The sequence below is a fragment of the Prunus dulcis genome, chromosome 6 (genome assembly GCF_902201215.1).
Source record: "Prunus dulcis chromosome 6, ALMONDv2, whole genome shotgun sequence".
NCBI lineage: Eukaryota > Viridiplantae > Streptophyta > Magnoliopsida > Rosales > Rosaceae > Prunus > Prunus dulcis.
Genome location: NC_047655.1, coordinates 23270922 through 23290458, shown reverse-complemented (window position 1 = coordinate 23290458; position 19537 = coordinate 23270922). Strand labels below are relative to the sequence as shown.

The window sequence follows — 19537 nt, the reverse complement described above, 5'->3', positions numbered from 1 at the left end:
GACCGACGTGCGTAAACGGCATGTTCTCAGGGTTTTGAACTTCTCCTGATTCTGAGTTCTCTTTTTCTTCTACTTCTTCCTCCTCCTCCTCCTTCTCTGCCACTATCCCCACCTTCATTCCAGGGTTTAAGAAAACCCTACTTCTCTCAATCCATGGAGTCTCTCGCTAAACTTCAACACCGTCACCAACCCTTTAACCTCTCACTCAATCCCCACCGTCCATCATTCCCAAAACCAATTTCTTCCTTCAAACCCCCACGCTCATCACCGCCTTTCAACTTCACTTCCCTCACTATCAGAGCCTCGTCCTCATCCTCTTCACCATCCTCCGCCGACCCACCTCACCAAAACCCCAAAAACCCTAAACCCTCACCCTTCCAAACCCTAGCCCCTCTCGCCTCCCCTCTTCTCAAGACCACTTGCGCCGCCATAGCAGCAGCCGCATTCTTCTTCATGCGCTTCCACAACAGAACCGCCTTGGCCTCCCCCACAGTCGCGCCTTCTACTGTGGAGCCCAGAGAAGAAGTTTCGTCCACTGACAGCGTTACGGTCGAAGAGAAAGAGAGGCTCATTGAAGAGCAATTGAGCCAAAACCCTGACGATGTCGAAGCGCTGAGGTCATTGATGGAGGTTAGGATCAAAGCCCACAAATTGACCGAAGCGATTCAGGTGCTGGACCGCTTGATCGAGCTCGAACCTGAAGACTATGAGTGGCAATTGCTGAAAGCCAATGTTCATAGCTACATGGGTGAGTTTGAACTCGCTACCAGTGAGTTCGAGGAGATTTTGGCCAAAGACCCTTTGCGAGTTGAGGCCTATCATGGTCTTGTGATGTCTGCTTCGCAATCCCCCGAGAAATTGGAGAATGTGGTGACAAGAGTGGAAAAGGCAATGGAGGGTTGCAAGAAGCAGGGGAACAAGTCGGATGTGAGGGATTTTAAGCTGTTAATTGCCCAAATTCGCGTGATGGAGTCAAATTATTCGGAAGCTTTGAAGCTTTATCAAGAGCTTGTGAGGGAAGAACCGAGAGATTTCAGGCCTTATCTGTGTCAAGGAATCATTTATACTATGTTGAGGAAGAATAAAGAGGCTGAGAAACAGTTTGAAAAGTTCAGGAAGCTTGTTCCCAAGAACCACCCTTATAAAGAGTATTTCGATGACAATATGTTTGCCACAAAGCTTTTCGGGCAGAAGGTGGAGAGGGAGAGAGCAGAGTCGAACATCTAACGGCATTATGTAGCTGAATTTTAGCTCATTGTGGTGGCTGGCTTCTGTAATGTGGTGGTTGACTCTTGGTTTCTCTCTGCCTGTTTATGGTTAATGCTTTGGCTGGTAGCGTTCATGCAAACTGTAGGTAACTTTAGTAGTTGTAGCAGTAGTAAAAGTATTCTTCAGACTGTAGAGCGTTCTGCAAATCGATCAGTGAAATTTAATATCTTGTTGAACCATTTTTGTCTCAGTATTTGAAGTCATAGATGGAATGAAATTGTTTTTGATCTGCCAATGCTGAAATGATTAACTTCCCGTGTTGGTTAATGTGTTTATAACTCAAGCGCATGCATTGATTATTCCAGTACGTCTAATTGTATGATTTCGTCTTTATCAATGGTACTTTAGTAGAAAATAGAAATGGTTGCAATAATCTTTAGTGATGGAAAATCCTTTGGATAATTTTGTTTCTTTAACTGAGATTAATCCTACACGACTAGTTCTGGTTTCCACTTCTTGTGTTCTAGCTTAGCTGCATATTATACCTTCATAAATGACATAGGATGCAATTTCCCCCCATTTATTTCCTCTATGCAACTTTAAAATTGTCAGCCCTAACTCCTCCTAAGTTTCGGTAGCCCTGCCAGTTATAGTTATGTTGTTATACAGTCAATTTCTTGTCAGAAAAGCCTTAGTGCTGTTTTATTTTTTCAGTCATCATGTGTGGCCATTGATGCTGTACTTGGTTCAAAGTTGTTCCACATCTCATTAGGGGTTGAAGTCGGTGCGAATGTTCATAACAGGGAAGCTGTTTGTGATGAACTGCATCAGTTTGTACATGAGCATTTTCGTACAATTCGTATGTGATCATTTGCATTGATAACTCAGTTTGAGCTTTATACATAGCAATGTGGAGTGGACCAGTTGTAGTTGTTATGTTGACAGTGTGTATGTGTATACACAAATTGCACATAACCATGAAGGTGGTGGTGAAGATATTGACAATTATGATACGATTGTGTGTGTGTATAATTTGTAGCATATTTTGGTATGCAGTATGGACTGGATCTGTTCTGGAACAAATGCAGATTTGAATATTATTGTTTTGTGCTCTCTACTGCAATATTGTTCTTTCCTAATGTCATGGCAAGTCGTTGTATGCTTTACCTTGCATGATAATTGGTCTCAGGCTAATGGCTAATTTGGCTGGTTTTTTTTTTTTTTAATGTTTACCAATGGACAGAGCACCAATTGAATCAAAGCTGTAAGTTCTGCTTAAGACTGCAGGCTCTCTACCTGGCTGGTGCAATTTATTTCTTCGAAGTCTGCCAAAATCAAATTGGCATGTGCGTTGGTGCATGCATTTTTGTGATGCGCGCTTTCCAAACCAGTATAACAGAGTATTCCTAAACCTGCAGCTGCTAGCCTACTTGGGCAACAATCACCATGACAAAGATGAAGGCTTGTTAGGAAATGACCCACTAGTGTAGTGGTTTGGAGCAATTACTTATCAGGAAAGCTCTTGGGTTTGAGTTATCTGTGTAGTATATTATCGCTCATCTCAATAGGAAAAATCCTAAAAAAAATTAAAAATTAAAATCAAGGCTTGTGCAATAAAGCTTTGGTGGCCCATTAGATTTTAGTTAGCCCAAGAAGCCTACAGCTACAAGGTTAATCAATCAATCATCAAAACGATATTCACAATTTGGACCATAGTGGTAGGGCCTGAAACTACACCGGTTTTTTCTTTTGGGTCTAATTCGTTTATTAAAAGAAAAGCCAAACTCATGAAATACAGAGCAGTGTCGGCGAGCAAACCACTGACCACCACAAACAAACACAGGCCAGCGGAAATAGAAAGCAAAAAACCAGATACAGAGCACGACGCAGAAGAGAGAAAAGACAAGAGCTAGTAACCCAGACAAAGAAGCATGTATCTAGATGAGGCAAAGGCACCCAGAGGTATGTAAGTATAAGTATGAATTGCTTCCCAACTATTTAAAAATCTAATGTCCTCAATGAAATTAAATAAGTAAATTACATTATTGTTCTAAATCACTGTAATCAATTTCTCCCATTGATATGCATTGTAGGCTTAGTTTGCATGTAATTCCAAAACGTTGAGGACTTTTTTTTTTCCCTCAACTTCTTCACATTTGCCTAGGATTGAGCTTCTTCATGAAGTGTAGGATCAGGAGGTCGCTTTCGTTTTTGACCTTCTTCAGTTTAAACGCGTCTTGGGTTTGAATGTTGACTTTAGTTTCTGGTCGGTTTGTCTTCCAATGTCGACTTCATCATTGTTTGAAATGCGTCTGGTCCCAGCGGGAGCTACGGATTAATTTGAACCTCAAAACTCCTTGCCAAACAAGGCGGGAGCTGACTTTTTTGGTCCCACCGTTGCAGTGTTACTGGCTCAAATTCTTGGTGACCATGCAAATTGCAATCAAGATATTTTCAATGTGATAAGATTTCTTCTTTTAAATGCATTGGGGGTAAATGAATGATACTTGGTTTTTGAGCTGCTCTCTCTTAAGAAACAGATGGAGCATTCACGTAGTTCTCATGGTAGGCTGATTTTGTTTAAATTCTATCATGGGTTCATTCTAATTTTGTGCATGAGCACAGCTCTGGAATCTGCAACACTGCCCAGCACTAGTTTCGGAAACGGAACTGATCGTCTGGCTCTGCTAGATTTCAAGAAAGGAATCACTAGTGATCCTCTCCATGTCATGAGCTCCTGGAATGATTCCATCAACTTCTGCAGCTGGATTGGCGTTACGTGTAACCATTCCACAAAAAGAGTCTTGAGTTTGAACCTGGAAGCTCAGAACTTGGCAGGCTCCATACCACTTTCTATAGGAAATCTTACTCATTTGACCTGGATCAACCTGGGAATCAACAGCTTTCATGGCCAAATTCCTCAAGAAATGGGTCGTCTACGGAGCCTGCAATATCTCAATATGTCTTACAATTCTTTTGGTGGGAATATTCCAACTAATATATCTCACTGTACACAACTAAGTGTGCTGGATCTTTTTTCCAATGAGATTATTGGGGTTATTCCGGACCAACTCAGTTCATTGTTGAATTTAAATCATCTATGGCTTTCTCTTAACAATCTCACTGGAACCATCCCAGGTTGGATAGGAAACTTTTCATCTTTGAATAGTCTTCGTCTTTCTCACAACAATTTTCAAGGAAGCATACCCAATGAGCTCGGTCGTCTAACAGCCTTGGGGAGATTCGTACTTCCAGGGAATCACTTGTCTGGTAAGGTTCCTGCTTCAATCTATAACATATCTTCCATATACGTTTTCAGTGTTGTTGGAAACCAGCTGCAGGGAGAGCTACCACCAAATGTTGGTATTACTCTTCCCAATCTTGAACTATTTCTCGGTGGTCGCAACAGATTCACAGGAAATATTCCTGCCTCGTTGTCAAATGCTTCTAGACTTCGGAGTATTGATTTTGGTCAAAATGGTCTCACTGGAACTATTCCTGCTGAAAGTCTTGGAAGCTTGCAAAGCTTAGTTAGGCTAAACTTTCGTCGTAATAGATTGGGAAGTGGGAAAACTGGTGACTTGAATTTCCTTAGCTTCTTGGCTAATTGTACTAGTCTGGAGGTGTTGGGTCTTTCCAGAAATCAATTTGGAGGTGAGCTGCCAGGATCTATAGCCAACCTTTCAACCCAACTCAAACATCTTACTATAGGGGGCAATCTGATACATGGAAGCATCCCTACTGACATTGGAAATCTCTTAAGCTTGAACACTCTGGAAGTGGAACATAACTATTTGGGTGGGAGTGTCCCTGATGGAATTGGGAAGCTTCAGAAATTAGGGAGACTGGTTTTGAATGTTAACAACTTTTCTGGGCCAATCCCATCCTCCTTAGGTAACTTGACTTCATTGACACAGCTCTTCATGGAGGATAATAGGTTTGAAGGAAGTATACCTCCAAGTCTTGGAAATTGCCAAAATCTACTGATACTCAATCTTTCTAGTAACAACCTAACTGGTACCATACCTAAAGAGCTTATTGGGCTTTCATCCCTTTCAATTTCTTTAACCATTTCTAACAATTCATTGACTGGTCCACTACCATCTGAAGTGGGTGATTTAATACATCTGGCAGAGCTAGATGTATCCGGAAACAAGTTATTTGGTGAGATCCCTACAACCCTTGGCAGTTGTATAATGTTGGAGCGTCTGCATTTGGAAGGTAATGAATTTCAAGGAACAATTCCTCAATCTCTTCAAAATTTATCAAGCTTGGAAGAAATAGATCTTTCACGCAATAATTTGTCTGGGCAGATTCCTGAATTTCTAGGCAAGCTTAGTTTTCTTAAGTGTCTCAATCTTTCTCATAATGATTTTGTGGGTGAAATTCCTAAAGATGGGATCTTTTCAAATGCAAGTAGTTTCTCAGTTCTTAGAAATGACAAGCTCTGCGGTGGCATACCAGAATTACTTCTGCATGCATGCTCCGACAAAAAGCCCCATTCATCTCGAGGAGTACTTGTCCCAAAAGTAGGTATCCCTCTAGCATGTGCACTTGCGTTCATAGTTGCTCTATCATGCTTCATTGTTGCTTGTTCAATGATGAAAAAGTCAAGAGGTAGACCTTTGACTTCACGTTCTTATAAGGATTGGAGATTAGGTGTCTCTTACTCAGAACTGGTTGAATCAACTGACGGGTTCTCTGTGGACAATCTGATTGGTTCGGGCAGTTTTGGTTCTGTTTACAAAGGAGTTCTCCCTGGTGATGGAACGGTAGTTGCTGTTAAGGTATTAAACCTTCAACAAGAAGGAGCTTCCAAGAGTTTCATTGATGAATGCAAAGCTTTAAAAAGTATAAGACATCGTAATCTTCTCAAGATCATAACTGCTTGCTCAACCATTGATTATCAGGGTAACGACTTCAAAAGTCTAGTTGTTGAGTTCATGAAAAATGGAAGTCTAGACACGTGGCTGCATCCAAGAGATGATGGGCAATCTCAAAGCAACAGATTGACCCTTATCCAAAGACTCAATATTGCCATTGATGTTGCGTCTGCATTAGATTATCTGCACTATCGTTGCGAAACCTTCATTGTTCATTGTGATCTAAAACCAAGCAATGTTCTTCTTGATGAAGATATGGTAGCCCATGTTGGTGACTTTGGTTTAGCAAGCTTCCTCTTGGAAAGACCAAATAATTCCCCTGGAAGTCGAACAATGTCAGCTGGTCTAAAGGGTTCGATAGGCTACATTCCCCCAGGTATGAATTTCTATCATTCTCAAATTTCCTATTCCTAAAAACTGATTACTAAGCCCAATTATGTCTATATTGATCAAAAGAATGAAAACTGCATCTTTTTCCTTGGGAATGAAGTATGAGTAAACTCTAAATAAGATCTGAAGTCTAAACTCTAAATTTCATTTTACTGTACATGCTAATGTATGTATTGAATGGCAGAGTATGGCATGGGAGGGAAAGTTTCCATCCTCGGAGATATTTATAGCTATGGAATACTGTTGCTAGAAATGTTCACCGGAAAAAGACCTACAAGTGACACGCTCAAAGATGGTCTAACCATTCACCAAATCACAGCCATGGCAATGCCTGACTGTGCTATGGACATAGTTGACCCTTCATTGATCATAGAAAGAGATGACTCGGGTTCTGATGATGATAGATATGTTAATGACATACAAGAAAGACAAATTACAAGATATCAGGATTGCAGCACAGTTGAAGGAAGAAGATTGGAGGAATGTTTGGTTTCAGTGATGCAGATAGGGCTCTCATGCTCTGCAATATCCCCAGCAGAGCGAATGCCTATGAATGTTGTTGTCAACAAAATGAGTGGAATTAGAGACTCATATCTGAACGTAAGAAGAAGAAGCTAGCAATATACAAGATAGGGCTAGGTTTGTTATCTAATCCCAATCTATAAGCAAGAAATTATTTTATCTGATGTTATGTATATCAAAGTCTGCGACTTCATCTGATGTTAAATTCAGCATTTTGTAATGATATAGCACAAGAAGGGAAGAACGTTTTGTTCCATTTATGTCCTTGTTTGTCTGTTTCAGGACGAACAGAAACATCTATGTTTAGCGGTTATTGTTGGAGTCCCACCTTGTTGAATGACTAGAATAACACTGGAAAATCGTCATGAGCATTGAGCACCACTGGAATATTATGCAAGCCTACCAGGAGCAGGTTTGTTTTGAGATTGAGGAATCATTTTATTTGGTTAGGGCGGAGTTTAGCTGCTGGAAATCTAAAAAACTCATCTAATAACATAAAATTATGAGTTTAGCTGTTTTGAGATTCATAATCATTAGAAATCTTATTAGAATCTTATTAGAATCTTATTCATAATCATAAAATTATGAGTTTAGCTGTTTACTCAAAGAAATTGGTAAATGTCTAAGAAATTACTCAAAGGAAAATTGCTTAGTGAAGCGAGTCACAGTATCTGTTACACTCTGGAGAAAATAAATATCTTTAGTCACGTGAGAAGACCATTAATGTGAAAACTTGACTCTAAATTTCCTGCTAGACACGGTGGGAGCTTGACTCTAATTTGGTCTTCAACATTCTTTTCTATATATGAGTATAGTAGGGTTTCTTCTTTCTTATGCATGCATTTGTGTAAACAAAACACTTTCGATCCACACCCAAAAAAAAAACACTTGGTTTCTGATTTGCTCTGTTTTTACAAAAAGCGATGGAGCACTCACGCACTACTCATAGTAGGCTGATTTTGTTTACATTCCTTCATGGGTTCATCATTTTATGTATGAGCACACCTTTGGAATCTGCAACTCTACCCAGTGCCAGTGCTAATGCTTCTGGAAATGAAACTGATCGCGTGGCGCTGCTGGACTTGAAGAAAAGAATCACTCAAGATCCTCTCCACGTCATGAGCTCATGGAATGATTCAATTAATTTCTGCAGTTGGGTTGGCGTTACGTGCAACCCTTCCACCAAAAGAGTCTTGATTTTGGACTTGAGTTCTTATAAATTGGCAGGCTCTCTACCACCTTCCATTGGAAATCTTACTCATCTTACTGGACTCAGCCTCAGAAACAACAGGTTCCATGGTGAAATTCCTCAAGAAATGGGTCGTCTACGAAGCCTGCAAGCTCTTAACCTGTCTGAAAATTCCTTGGGCGGGAAAATTCCAACTAACATATCGCACTGTACCCAACTAAGGGTGCTGGATCTTCGATTCAATGCGATTACTGGGTCGATTCCCGACGACCTCAGATCATTGATGAGTTTAAATCACCTAGAACTTTATAGCAACAAACTGACTGGAACTATCCCAAGTTGGATTGGAAATTTTTCATCTCTAAAAGGCCTTCGTCTGACTCGCAACAATTTTCATGGGAGCATACCCAGTGAGCTCGGTCGTCTGACAAGCTTGGAGGTGTTCTCACTAGCAGCGAATAATCTGTATGGTATTATTCCTTCTTCAATCTATAATATTTCTTCCATAAAGAATTTTAGTGTTTCTGCCAACCAGCTCCATGGAGAGCTACCACGAAATCTCGGCATTAATCTTCCTAATCTCGAAATTTTTATGTGTGGTAGCAACAAATTCACAGGAACTGTTCCCGCATCGTTGTTAAATTCTTCTAGAATTCAGATCCTTGATTTTCCTTCTAATGGTTTCACGGGGACAGTCCCTGCTGAAAATCTTGGAACCTTGCGAAGCTTAGTTAGCCTAAGCTTTGCTGACAATAGTTTGGGAAACAGGAAAACTGACGATTTGAATTTCCTCAGCTTCTTGGCTAATTGTACTAGCCTAAAGGCATTGGATCTTTCTAGTAATCAATTTGGAGGAGAATTTCCACGATCCATAGCCAACCTTTCTACCCAACTAACATCTCTTTATTTGGGGGGCAATTTAATCCACGGAAGCATTCCTGACGACATTGGAAATCTTGTAAACTTAACCTTGTTAGCAATGGAGCTTAACCATCTAACTGGTACAGTCCCAGATGGAATTGGGAAGCTTCAAAAGTTAGCGGGACTGTATTTGAATGATAACCAATTTTCTGGACCAATAGCGTCCTCTCTGGGTAATTTGACTTCAGTGACACAACTGTACATGTTCAACAATAGGTTTGAGGGAAGTATACCTCCAAGTCTTGGGAATTGCCGAAGTCTACTCGAACTCAAACTTTCTTATAACAATATAACAGGCACCATACCTAGAGAGCTTTTCGAAGTTTCATCCCTTTCAATTTCTTTGGAAATTTCTCAAAATTATTTAACTGGTTCGTTACCATATGAAGTGGGTGATTTGGTAAATCTTGTGGAGCTGGATGTATCAGGAAATAAGTTATCAGGTGAAATTCCAACAACTCTTGGCAGTTGTATTATGTTGATGCGCCTGTATTTGGAAGGTAATGAATTTGAAGGAACAATTCCTCAATCTCTTAAAAGTTTAAGAAGTCTGGAAGAAATAGATATTTCACGCAACAACTTATCTGGGCAGATTCCTGAAATTTTAGGCGTCTTAACGCATCTTAACCGTCTCAATCTTTCTTATAATGATTTTGAGGGTGAATTGCCTAAAGAAGGGATCTTTTCAAATGCAAGTGGTCTCTCAGTTATTGGAAACAATAGGCTTTGTGGTGGCCTCCCAAAATTACGTCTACATGCCTGCTCCATCAAAAAGTCCCATTCATCTCAACGACTACTTGCCCCGAAGGTTATCATTCCTGTAGCTTGTGCACTTGCATTCATAATCGCTTTGTCATGCTTCCTCATTGCTCGTTCAAAGGTGAAAAAGTCAAGAGGTGGACCTGCAGCTTCACATTCTTATAAGGGTTGGAAACCAATCTCTTACTCAGAACTTGTTCAATCAACTGGCGGGTTCTCTGTGGACAATCTGATTGGTTCGGGAAGTTTTGGTTCTGTTTACAAAGGAGTACTTCCTGCTGATGGGAGGGCAGTTGCTGTTAAGGTACTAAACCTTCAACAACAAGGAGCTTCCAAGAGTTTCATTGATGAATGCAAAGTTTTAAGAAGCATACGACACCGTAATCTTCTCAAGATCATAAGTGCATGCTCGAGCGTTGATAATCAGGGTAATGACTTCATGAGTCTAATTTTCGAGTTCATGGCCAATAGAAGTCTAGACTCATGGTTGCATCCGAGAGATGATGATGAATCTCAAAGTAAGAGATTGAGCCTTATCCAAAGGCTCAATATTGCAATTGATGTTGCTTCTGCATTAGATTATCTCCACCACCATTGTGAAACAACCATTGTTCATTGTGATCTAAAGCCAAGCAATGTTCTTCTTGGTGAAGATATGGTAGCTCATGTTGGTGACTTTGGTTTAGCAAGGTTCCTCTTGGAAGCATCAGATAGTTCCTCCCAAAGTCAAACCATTTCTGCTGGGCTAAGGGGTTCCATCGGTTACATTCCTCCGGGTATGAGTTTCTATCATTCTCTTCCAAATAAGTTAATCGCCTTTTTTTTTTCTTCCTATAAAACTCGAAAATGAGATCTAAGATCTAAAGATTACTTGACTGTGGCATTCTAATGCATGTAATGAATGACAGAGTATGGCATGGGCGGCCAAGTTTCCATCTTGGGAGATATTTATAGCTTTGGAATACTATTGCTAGAAATGTTCACAGGAAAAAGACCTACAGATGACATGTTCACAGAAGGTCTAAGCATTCACCAATTCGCAGCCATGGCAATGCCTGACCGTGCCATGGACATAATTGATCCATCATTGCTCATTGTAAGAGATGATGCAGATGGTGATGATGAAATATACAACAATGACATACGTCGAGCAAGGCCAGTTAGAAGTTATCATGATGGCATCCCTGTCCTTGCAACAAGATTGGAGGAGTGTTTGGTTTCGGTCATGGAGATAGGACTCTCATGCTCTGCAATATTACCATCTGAGCGGATACAAATGGATGTTGTTGTGAACAAAATGAAGGCAGCTAGAGACTCATATCTCAATTTGAGAAGAAGAAGGAGAAGAAGAAGCTAGCAATATTCAAGACAGGGCTAAGTTTGTTATCTGATCTCAAATCTGTAGCCGCATCTATTTGGAAGAAACTATTTGAATAAGGATATTATATGTATCCATGTCTGTGACATTATGTAATGATGTTTAATTCTGTTTATGCATGGGCTTCTTCGTTTTGTTTGTATCTATGCTTTGCTGCTTATTTTGCTTTATTGATCTTCAATTAGCAGCTGGTTCTTGTGAATTCAGCATTTTATATACAGAGTATGGGAAGGATGTTTTATTCTGTTCATACCTTTCCTTTTTCTTTCTTCGTTTTTGGTTTTTTCCATTGGTTATGAAACCATGCTCCTAGGCTTGGGTATATTGTGAATGCTAAAAAGGAAGATGTATACAAATACATTATTAAGGGAGCAAATTTCATGACCCTATTTTCATTTTACAAAGATAAATACAAATTTACCGAACAGTTAAAATATAGCTGAACACCAAGTATCCTCACAAAGACTAACCGATAATTTAACCTCTCATAGCCAGAGCTTTTTTACATACGTTGATGATATGATTAATGAATATGTCTTCAACCTTACGTTGCACGGTTACGGTCACATCAAATAATTCAATAATTTTCCCAAGAGCAGAATCCTTGTAGCTGATGACTTTAGCGTGGAAACAGAAAACTTGGAAGGACATTTTTTCTCTGGTGCGCGTCTCCATCAATTGTATAATTTGTTCAGTTAGTGGAGTGTTTGCTGAGATGTCTTGTTCAAAATTCAACAACCTTAGGAGCCCCTCTCACACTCACAAGTTGGAACAGCACCAACAAACAGTCCTTAACACAGAGAATAGCAGACCATTGTGTCTTTAAAAAATAAATAAATAAAAACAGGTTTTCTGACTTAAAAATAAAAATTATTAATAATAATAAAAGAGAAATAAAACACAGAGTAAGCAGGCTATGAGGCTGTGTCCACTATCCACTACAATCTTTCTCTAATTTGATTTCTTACTTTACTTTGTGTTATAGAGAGCAATACCGTCACTTTGCGTTATAGAGAGTAATACCGTCTTCTTTACTTTGTGTCATGGGTCAATAAGTTGTGTCTATGTGGCCAATTCTACAAAGATTTGAAAGAATACAATGAAAGGACCAAACTGCAGTATGGGCCAAAAAATTAAGGACTACATTGATTTGAATGTTCAAAGACTTTTGGAAATAATTACCTTATTAGGGCGCATATACTATTCACGTGAACAGTAATCGCCCTTACTTGTCCTTGTCATTCACCATGAAAAATGGGTGGAAGTGCTCTTATAATCCCTTGCAAGGTTTTCTAACTTTCCAATGTGCGACATTTTTACCTTCACATTCTCACAGTTTTGCGTATCGTGTATAGCTTCTTGTTTGATGTTGTATCTTTTACATTGTACACGTTTTAAATAGGTACTTTTACTTGGAGCATAGTTATTATGAGTTTAAAGATCCATATAAGAGGTCCTAATTACCTTGACTATGTTAGCGAGATCCTAACTTAATTAGAATATTTATTTCTTAGTTTATTATGATTATATTTCTTTCCTTTTGTACATATATTGTGTAATTATGATTTTATCTTGTTTCCTAGCTTGACCCTAGTACTATAAATACCTTATTTTGAATAATGAAATACAACCTGAAAAATATTCTACCCATATTGTTTGACTTGGCATCAGAGCCAACTTTTTTGGTGACCTGTGTGTTGTGCCCACCCGTGTTCTATCCCTATATTTTTGTCTCTACCTGTGCCGTGTGTGCCCTCTTGGGTTTGTGTGTTGTGTTGTAGTGTTCATGCATCTATTGTGTTTGTACCATTTGAAAGGACCCGCCCCGAATTTTCCCAAAATCCGAGACAGATCCTTTGGAATTCCTGACATCACCTCGATGCCGGGCCCACTCACTAAAGACCGGGACTTTCCGCCGAAAATTCGGCAGAGTCTCCCCTATAAATTAGACATTTCCCAAAATTTCAACCTGCATAAAAACACATTTAATATCCCCAACTGGCAGCATGCACAATATAATTTCATGCAATTTACATAAATGGCCTTCGGCCTTCCAAAAATTCTCAACAAACTACCAAAACACACTAACAAATCAATTCATGCCTCTAAAAAGGCAAACACTACATTCACATACAACTATGACTAATCATTAGTCTGCGGCTGCACCTAATAACATTAGGCTGCCTACGTACCCTCCTTGAGGGATCAAGCCACACGTAGTTCTTCCATACGACCCAATTCCACACTTAGGCGATACCTCATTTCATTTCTCTGTATTTCGCATAATCTCCCCATACGCCGGTACTACCAACGCCACGTATGGGGCCTGTCAACACGCCGGATAACCTACGCCACGTGCGACCATACCATACTATCATCATATCTCCCCATACGCCGGTACAACCAACGCCACGTATGGGGTCTGTCTCAACGCCGGATAACCTACGCCACGTGAGACCTACACATCATATCACATAACTCCCCATACGCCGGTACAACCAACGCCACGTATGGGGTCTGTCGACACGCCGGATAACCTACGCCACGTGCGACCTCAACACAACACAATATCGCAATATCTCCCCATACGCCGGTACAACCAACGCCACGCATGGGGTCTGTCTCAACGCCGGATAACCCTCGCCACGTGAGACCCTCTCACACTCACAAGTTGGAACCAACAACAAACAGTCCTTAACACAGAGAATAGCAGACCATTGTGTCTTTAAAAAATAAATAAATAAAAACAGGTTTTCTGACTTAAAAATAAAAATAAAAATAATAATTAATAATAATAATAAAAGAGAAGTAAAACACAGAGTAAGCAGGCTATGAGGCTGTGTCCACTATCCACTACAATCTTTCTCTAATTTGATTTCTTACTTTACTTTGTGTTATAGAGAGCAATACCGTCACTTTGTGTTATAGAGAGTAATACCGTCTTCTTTACTTTGTGTCATGGGTCAATAAGTTGTGTCATGTGACCAATTCTACAAAGATTTGAAAGAATACAATGAAAGGACAAAACTGAAGTATGGGCCAAAAAATTAAGGACTACATTGATTTGAATGTTCAAAGACTTTTGGAAATAATTACCTTATTAGGGCGCATATACTATTCACGTGAACAGTAATCGCCCTTACTTCTCCTTGTCCTTCACCATGAAAAATGGGTGGAAGTGCTCTTATAATCCCTTGCAAGGTTTTCTAACTTTCCAATGTGTGACATTTTTACCTTCACATTCTCATAGTTTTGAATATCGTGTATAGCTTCTTGTTTGATGTTGTATCTTTTACATTGTACACGTTTTAAATAGGTACTTTTACCTGGAGCATAGTTATTATGAGTTTAAAGATCCATATAAGAGGTCCTAATTACCTTGACTATGTTAGCGAGATCCTAACTTAATTAGAACATTTATTTCTTAGTTTATTGGGATTATATTTCTTTCCTTTTTTACATATATTGTGTAATTAGGATTTTATCTTGTTTCCTAGCTTGACCATACTAGGGTTACATCCTTATACTATAAAAACCTTATTTTGAATAATGAAATACAACCTGAGAAATATTCTACCCATATTGTTTGACTGGGCATCAGAGCCAACTTTTCTGGTGACCTGTGTGTTGTGCCCACCTGTGTTCTATCCCTATATTTTTGTCTCTACCTGTGTCGTGTGTGCCCTCTTGGGTTTGTGTGTTGTGTTGTAGTGTTCGTGCATCTATTGTGTTTGTACCATTCATGTCTTCGTAGATTTGCCATATTTGTATATTTGTTGTGTAATATCTAAAAAGAAAGAAAATATCTAAAAAGTAAGGAAAATATCTTTTAGCAAAAAGACAATTTTGCTCTTACATTATTTAATGAGGGAAATTTGACTTTTTAATCGAAAAAGAATTTGGGAATTCCGCTTGCGCCTTGCGTAGAGCAAGGCGAAAGGAGTCCGTAGACACGGAGTGGGCCCGAATCAGAATTGTAACGAAAGAGTTATGGTCAAAAGAGTCTCAGTGCCATAAGCGTAAATATTTCGAAATTGGATCTATAAAAACCCAGCAGCTCTCTCTTCTCGCGCAGAAAACGGCCGCCGCCTTCCAGAGCTCGCTGGCGCCGCCTCCGAGCACCCCTGGCCACGGGACCGGTGGCGTTGGAACCACCATCGAGTCCCCTACCTTTTCCGACCGACCTCCACCATTGGGCCGCCCAGAGCTGATCGGAAAACCATGTTTTCCGACGGATGTTCGTCCGAATCCACCCGAACTTCCAGCTCGATTTTCTCCTTCAATTCTCCACCAAATCGATTGAGTAAGGTATGGTTTCTCAGATATTTTTCACGTTCTAGCTGATGGATATATGGGTTTCGATCGATTTTAGCTCTAAAGCGATCAATTTTCGACTTGAATTCTGTCCGAAAATTCGGCCGCCCAAAACTACTGTTTTCGATCACTTTTTGGGGTATGTCCAAGAACAAAAGTGACTCCAAATGGGGTGTTTTACATAGGGTAGGAGTTTGGAGTCTTGGTTCCGAGATTTTTCGGTCACCCGAAATCGCTTAAGACACCCAAATCTGCCCGCGCGTGCTGGAGCGCATGGGCGAGGGTGGTGAAGTAATTCTGTGCAGTTTTGTGACCCTCGTGTCGTCACGAGCGCGTAGGATTTTGCGGATCTCGATTCGGAGTCCGTTTGATCCCCGAACGGATTTTCCATATCGCGCGATCCGTGGGTGCAGTGTCGTCAAATAATCGGATCATGCTGGATTTCGGATATGTCAGCCTACATGACTTCAGGATCGTGTAGGATTCGACGGATTGCGAATCGGAGTCCCGGATACTCCGAAATCGCGAACCCTGGGGCTAGGGTTTGGATTTTAAACGATAACGCGATTTTGGCCAATCCGACCGTCCGTTTTGGACCAAACTCGCAGAACATGGTTCCCTCTCTGTAAGGAACCTTCAGGGAAGCCCAGATTGGCCATCGGAGATCGTGGACCCACGGGGTCCCGGGTCGGCCGATCTAGCAGTTTATTGCTTAGCTGAGCGTCGGACCTTCCAAAACTGGTCCAAGTGTCTAAAAAACTAAATGTGGGCTCAGGAGTAACTTGGATTGGAATGCACGTATTTCTAGGAGCGGGGCAGGGTGTTTAATTTAATTCTTTTTATTCAGCAAATTATTGATTTATTATTTATGGATAATCAGGCACTAGAGGTCCGGTCGACCAGCAGCCGGGACCTTCGAAAGGTCAACTTAGCTCGGACCATCTGTGAGTGGACTTTCTTTCATGAATGATTTTATATAAATGAGTTATATAGAGGATTTCTATAAATAAGATTTCATAAGTAATTTTATATTGATTTTATATAAATAAGTTTTTATAAATGAGTTTATTTGAATAAATTTCTTTATTTGATCTCGAGTAAGTTTATTATGGTTCCGAACGTGATTAGTACAGTAATAATTCCATAGTTTTGTGCTGCTTACTTACACATGCTAAAGAGTTATAGAAAACAGAGTTTGAGGCTTATGGCAGATGAAATAGCAGCATAATTTGAGATTTCAGTTATAAATCAGATTTTTCTAAAGGAATTTATTTTAAAACCACCTCGTACCCATTTTCTTTGGTGATTACCCACAGTTGGACCGATGTCTACCGACATCCAGTCCGATTTCAGTTTATGTCAGTGCACTTGACTTTGCCTCACGAGTTTCGGGGACGCTCGGACCGTGAGTGCCAGGATTTGCGGCTCGGTAGACTTGGTGTCCCGAGACCTGCCAGGATTGCGGCTCGGCTGACTCTGTGTCCCCGAGACCTGCCAGGATTGCGGATCAGGCTGACTACGGTCCCCTGCATCCTGCCAGAGCGACTCGAGCCGACTTGGTGTCATCGAGGAATCTGCCGGCGGGACAGGCTGATCATAGTCCCCTGATTTCGCCAGTTTGCGGCTCGAGTAGACTGCGTGGTACCCGAGACCTGACAGGGGAATTGACGGATATGACAGGGGTACAAATAGGTGGTATTTTCAAAGAATTTTGAGTTTTCTTTATTTAATTATGATTTCCAGTTATTTTATATCAGCTTCTTTGATTTTTCAGGCATTGATACATTTATATAGTTTTGTTCAATTATGCAAGGTTTGAGTACAGTGCTTTTATACAAGTTTGATTTCAGTGTTTTATACAAGCTTTGATTTCAGTGCTTTTGAGCGAAATTTATCGAGCTTGAATATGATTTACATAGAATGCCTTGAGTTTAGTATGCTTTAAATGGAGAGTACGTATTCAGTTTTATTTAACAATTTTTATAATGGGGGTTATTATGGTTATAAAGTTGTTTCTAAGAACCTTATTTTTGTCCACTCACATTTTTCAACCTGTTTTTCGCCCCCAGGCCGTAGAAGTGCGCGGGATCCACCACCGGGGCCATTCAAAGCTTTCGCGACACCACATAAGGTAGAGCTTCATAGAAAATCCTTGGAACCCTGAAAAATTTAGAAAATGCTCTGATATCTAGTTTAAACTGAGAAACTAGAGTTGAGATTGGTTATTTGAGATATTCTGGCGGTTGGTGTGAATTTTATTAATTGTTTAACAGGTGAAAAATTTTGGGATTGGTCAAAATACAGGGGATACTCTGCCGAAATTTCGGCAGAAGTCTAAGGAAAATCTGAAAAGAATTTGAGACGAGAAGGGTAAAAAGGTCTTTTGTGCCCGACATTCGCCAGGTGTCGGACACGCACAGGACTTGACTCGAATTCCAAAGTGGAAATTGGGTCGGGTCCTGTCATGTTGTGTTTCGTTGTGTACTCTGCTATGTTCGTGTCTGTCTTGGTGCATCTGCCATATTTGTGCCTCTGCTATGTTTCGTTGTATATTCTGTTGTAATCTGTTGAGTTTCTGCTGCAATCATGAGTAATAACTTCATTGTTGGTGCTGGTGCTGTTGTTGTTGCATCTGCAAATTTGTGTGTTTTTTATTCTATTCCAGGTACTGGGTCCAATACTTGGATAATTGACACTGGCGCTTCTGATCATATGACTTATGATGCTAAATTTTTTGATGAGTTGTCTAGTAACACCCGTGACCCCATACATAACTAGTGCTAATGGCTTGCCCTCTCCAATTACTGGTGATGGCACAATCTCTCTCACTCCTACTCTTTCCTTAATCCAAAACTTGTGATATTTGCTCAGGAAATGCATTTTTAACAACATTAGGGAGTTGCAGTCTGTCTTGGGCATGTGAATTATAATTATAACATTTCACCGTCTCAACTAGCCAAAATTCATGAGTTGATATTCTTCTATTCACATTGTGGCACGCCTAATTAGTCTTTCAAGACAAGCAGGACCTACGCATTAGTAAGGCCCTGCAGATAGAAAATAAATGAGAAGGGTCAAATGCCCACTCCTCTTGGAAAATTGGTGCATCGATGGGCCTACGCATTATTCATTGTAGCATTATTGCATTCAATCAAATCACAACCAACAATTTCTCCAATTCATATTATCTCTTGCAGGGCCAGCCATCAATGTTTAGTGACTATAACAAGTCAGCAAGTTAGTCATGACTCACGAGCACAACCTGATAGACACGGTGAAAGCTTGACTCTAATTTGGCTCCTCACATTACTAGCATTATTCATGGTAAGCGGGTTTTGTTTCCATTCCTTCATGGGTCCAATTCTAAGTATCGCAATCAGGCTTTCTTTATAAAGAGAGACGTGACTTAGGATCCGAAGGGGAGGGCCAAAAAGGGAACGTTCAGTTGAGGGCAGTTTGCACCTTCTACTGTGCTTCTGGGAAAATTTAACGGAGAAGGGGGCATTTCTGTCATTACACTGTTGCTTCGCCACGTGTCACAAATCGTACAGCCGAACAGCTAGTCTTTTTTTTTTTTTTTTTTTTCAAACATCGCGTATAGCCGTTCGGCTAAACAATTTATATAATAGTAAAAAAGACATGCATGGCGCTAGCGCCCATTTCGCCACGTGTAAAAAAGGTATAGCCAGTCGGCTATACTATTTTTATTATAAAAAAATTCGTGTATAGCCGTACGGCTATACTATTTATTTAAAAAAGACCGCCGCATAGCGTATATTTCGCCACGTGTCCAAGTTTGTATAGCCGTGCAGCTATACTATTTTTTATTATAAAAATTCTGAGTATGGCCGCGCGGCTATACTATTTATAATAAAAAAGGGCCAGCCGCTTGGCGCCTGTCTCCCGCTTCGACACGTGTCAAAATTGTATAGCTATTTGGGAATACTATTTTTTAATAATAAAACCTGTAGT

The 19537-nt window shown here is 40.2% G+C and overlaps 3 protein-coding genes across 6 annotated transcripts; all 3 read left to right on the top strand.

The window, feature by feature from the left end:
• The first annotated feature begins 19 nt into the window (after positions 1-19).
• Positions 20-1504, top strand: LOC117630644 (protein SLOW GREEN 1, chloroplastic-like). The gene has a single exon (XM_034363342.1). The coding sequence runs from the start codon at positions 154-156 to the stop codon at positions 1225-1227; it is 1074 nt and encodes a 357-aa protein (XP_034219233.1). The 5' UTR covers positions 20-153; the 3' UTR covers positions 1228-1504.
• On the top strand, positions 1274-10614 carry LOC117630643 (probable LRR receptor-like serine/threonine-protein kinase At3g47570). Of its 4 annotated transcripts, none has more exons than XM_034363340.1 (4): positions 1274-1354; positions 2453-3171; positions 3835-6468; positions 6667-7260. In XM_034363340.1, exons 2-4 carry the CDS (start codon positions 3141-3143, stop codon positions 7098-7100), a joined length of 3099 nt encoding a protein of 1032 aa, XP_034219231.1. In that variant the 5' UTR covers positions 1274-1354; positions 2453-3140; the 3' UTR covers positions 7101-7260. The 4 variants fall into 4 exon arrangements, 3 of the variants coding, with proteins under 3 accessions (XP_034219231.1, XP_034219230.1, XP_034219232.1); XR_004586210.1 differs by lacking the exons at positions 1274-1354; positions 2453-3171 and adding exons at positions 7287-7416; positions 10560-10614 and having other exon boundaries at positions 3184-6468; positions 6667-7121; XM_034363339.1 differs by lacking the exons at positions 1274-1354; positions 2453-3171 and adding an exon at positions 7287-7862 and having other exon boundaries at positions 3184-6468; positions 6667-7121.
• Positions 7918-11412, top strand: LOC117630642 (probable LRR receptor-like serine/threonine-protein kinase At3g47570). The gene is made up of 2 exons (XM_034363338.1): positions 7918-10649; positions 10782-11412. Exons 1-2 carry the CDS (start codon positions 7928-7930, stop codon positions 11228-11230), a joined length of 3171 nt encoding a protein of 1056 aa, XP_034219229.1. The 5' UTR covers positions 7918-7927; the 3' UTR covers positions 11231-11412.
• The last annotated feature ends 8125 nt before the right edge of the window (positions 11413-19537 follow it).

What these genes read in the sequence shown, in the direction of transcription:
- LOC117630642 (XM_034363338.1), top strand. Translation starts at nt 7,928, where the DNA reads ATGGAGCACTCACGCACTACTCATAGTAGGCTGATTTTGTTTACATTC. An exon ending in CATCGGTTACATTCCTCCGG is followed by an intron (nt 10,650 to 10,781) that starts GTATGAGTTTCT and finishes AATGAATGACAG; the next exon opens with AGTATGGCATGGGCGGCCAA.
- LOC117630644 (XM_034363342.1), top strand. Translation starts at nt 154, where the DNA reads ATGGAGTCTCTCGCTAAACTTCAACACCGTCACCAACCCTTTAACCTC.
- LOC117630643 (XM_034363339.1), top strand. Translation starts at nt 3,750, where the DNA reads ATGGAGCATTCACGTAGTTCTCATGGTAGGCTGATTTTGTTTAAATTC. An exon ending in GATAGGCTACATTCCCCCAG is followed by an intron (nt 6,469 to 6,666) that starts GTATGAATTTCT and finishes ATTGAATGGCAG; the next exon opens with AGTATGGCATGGGAGGGAAA.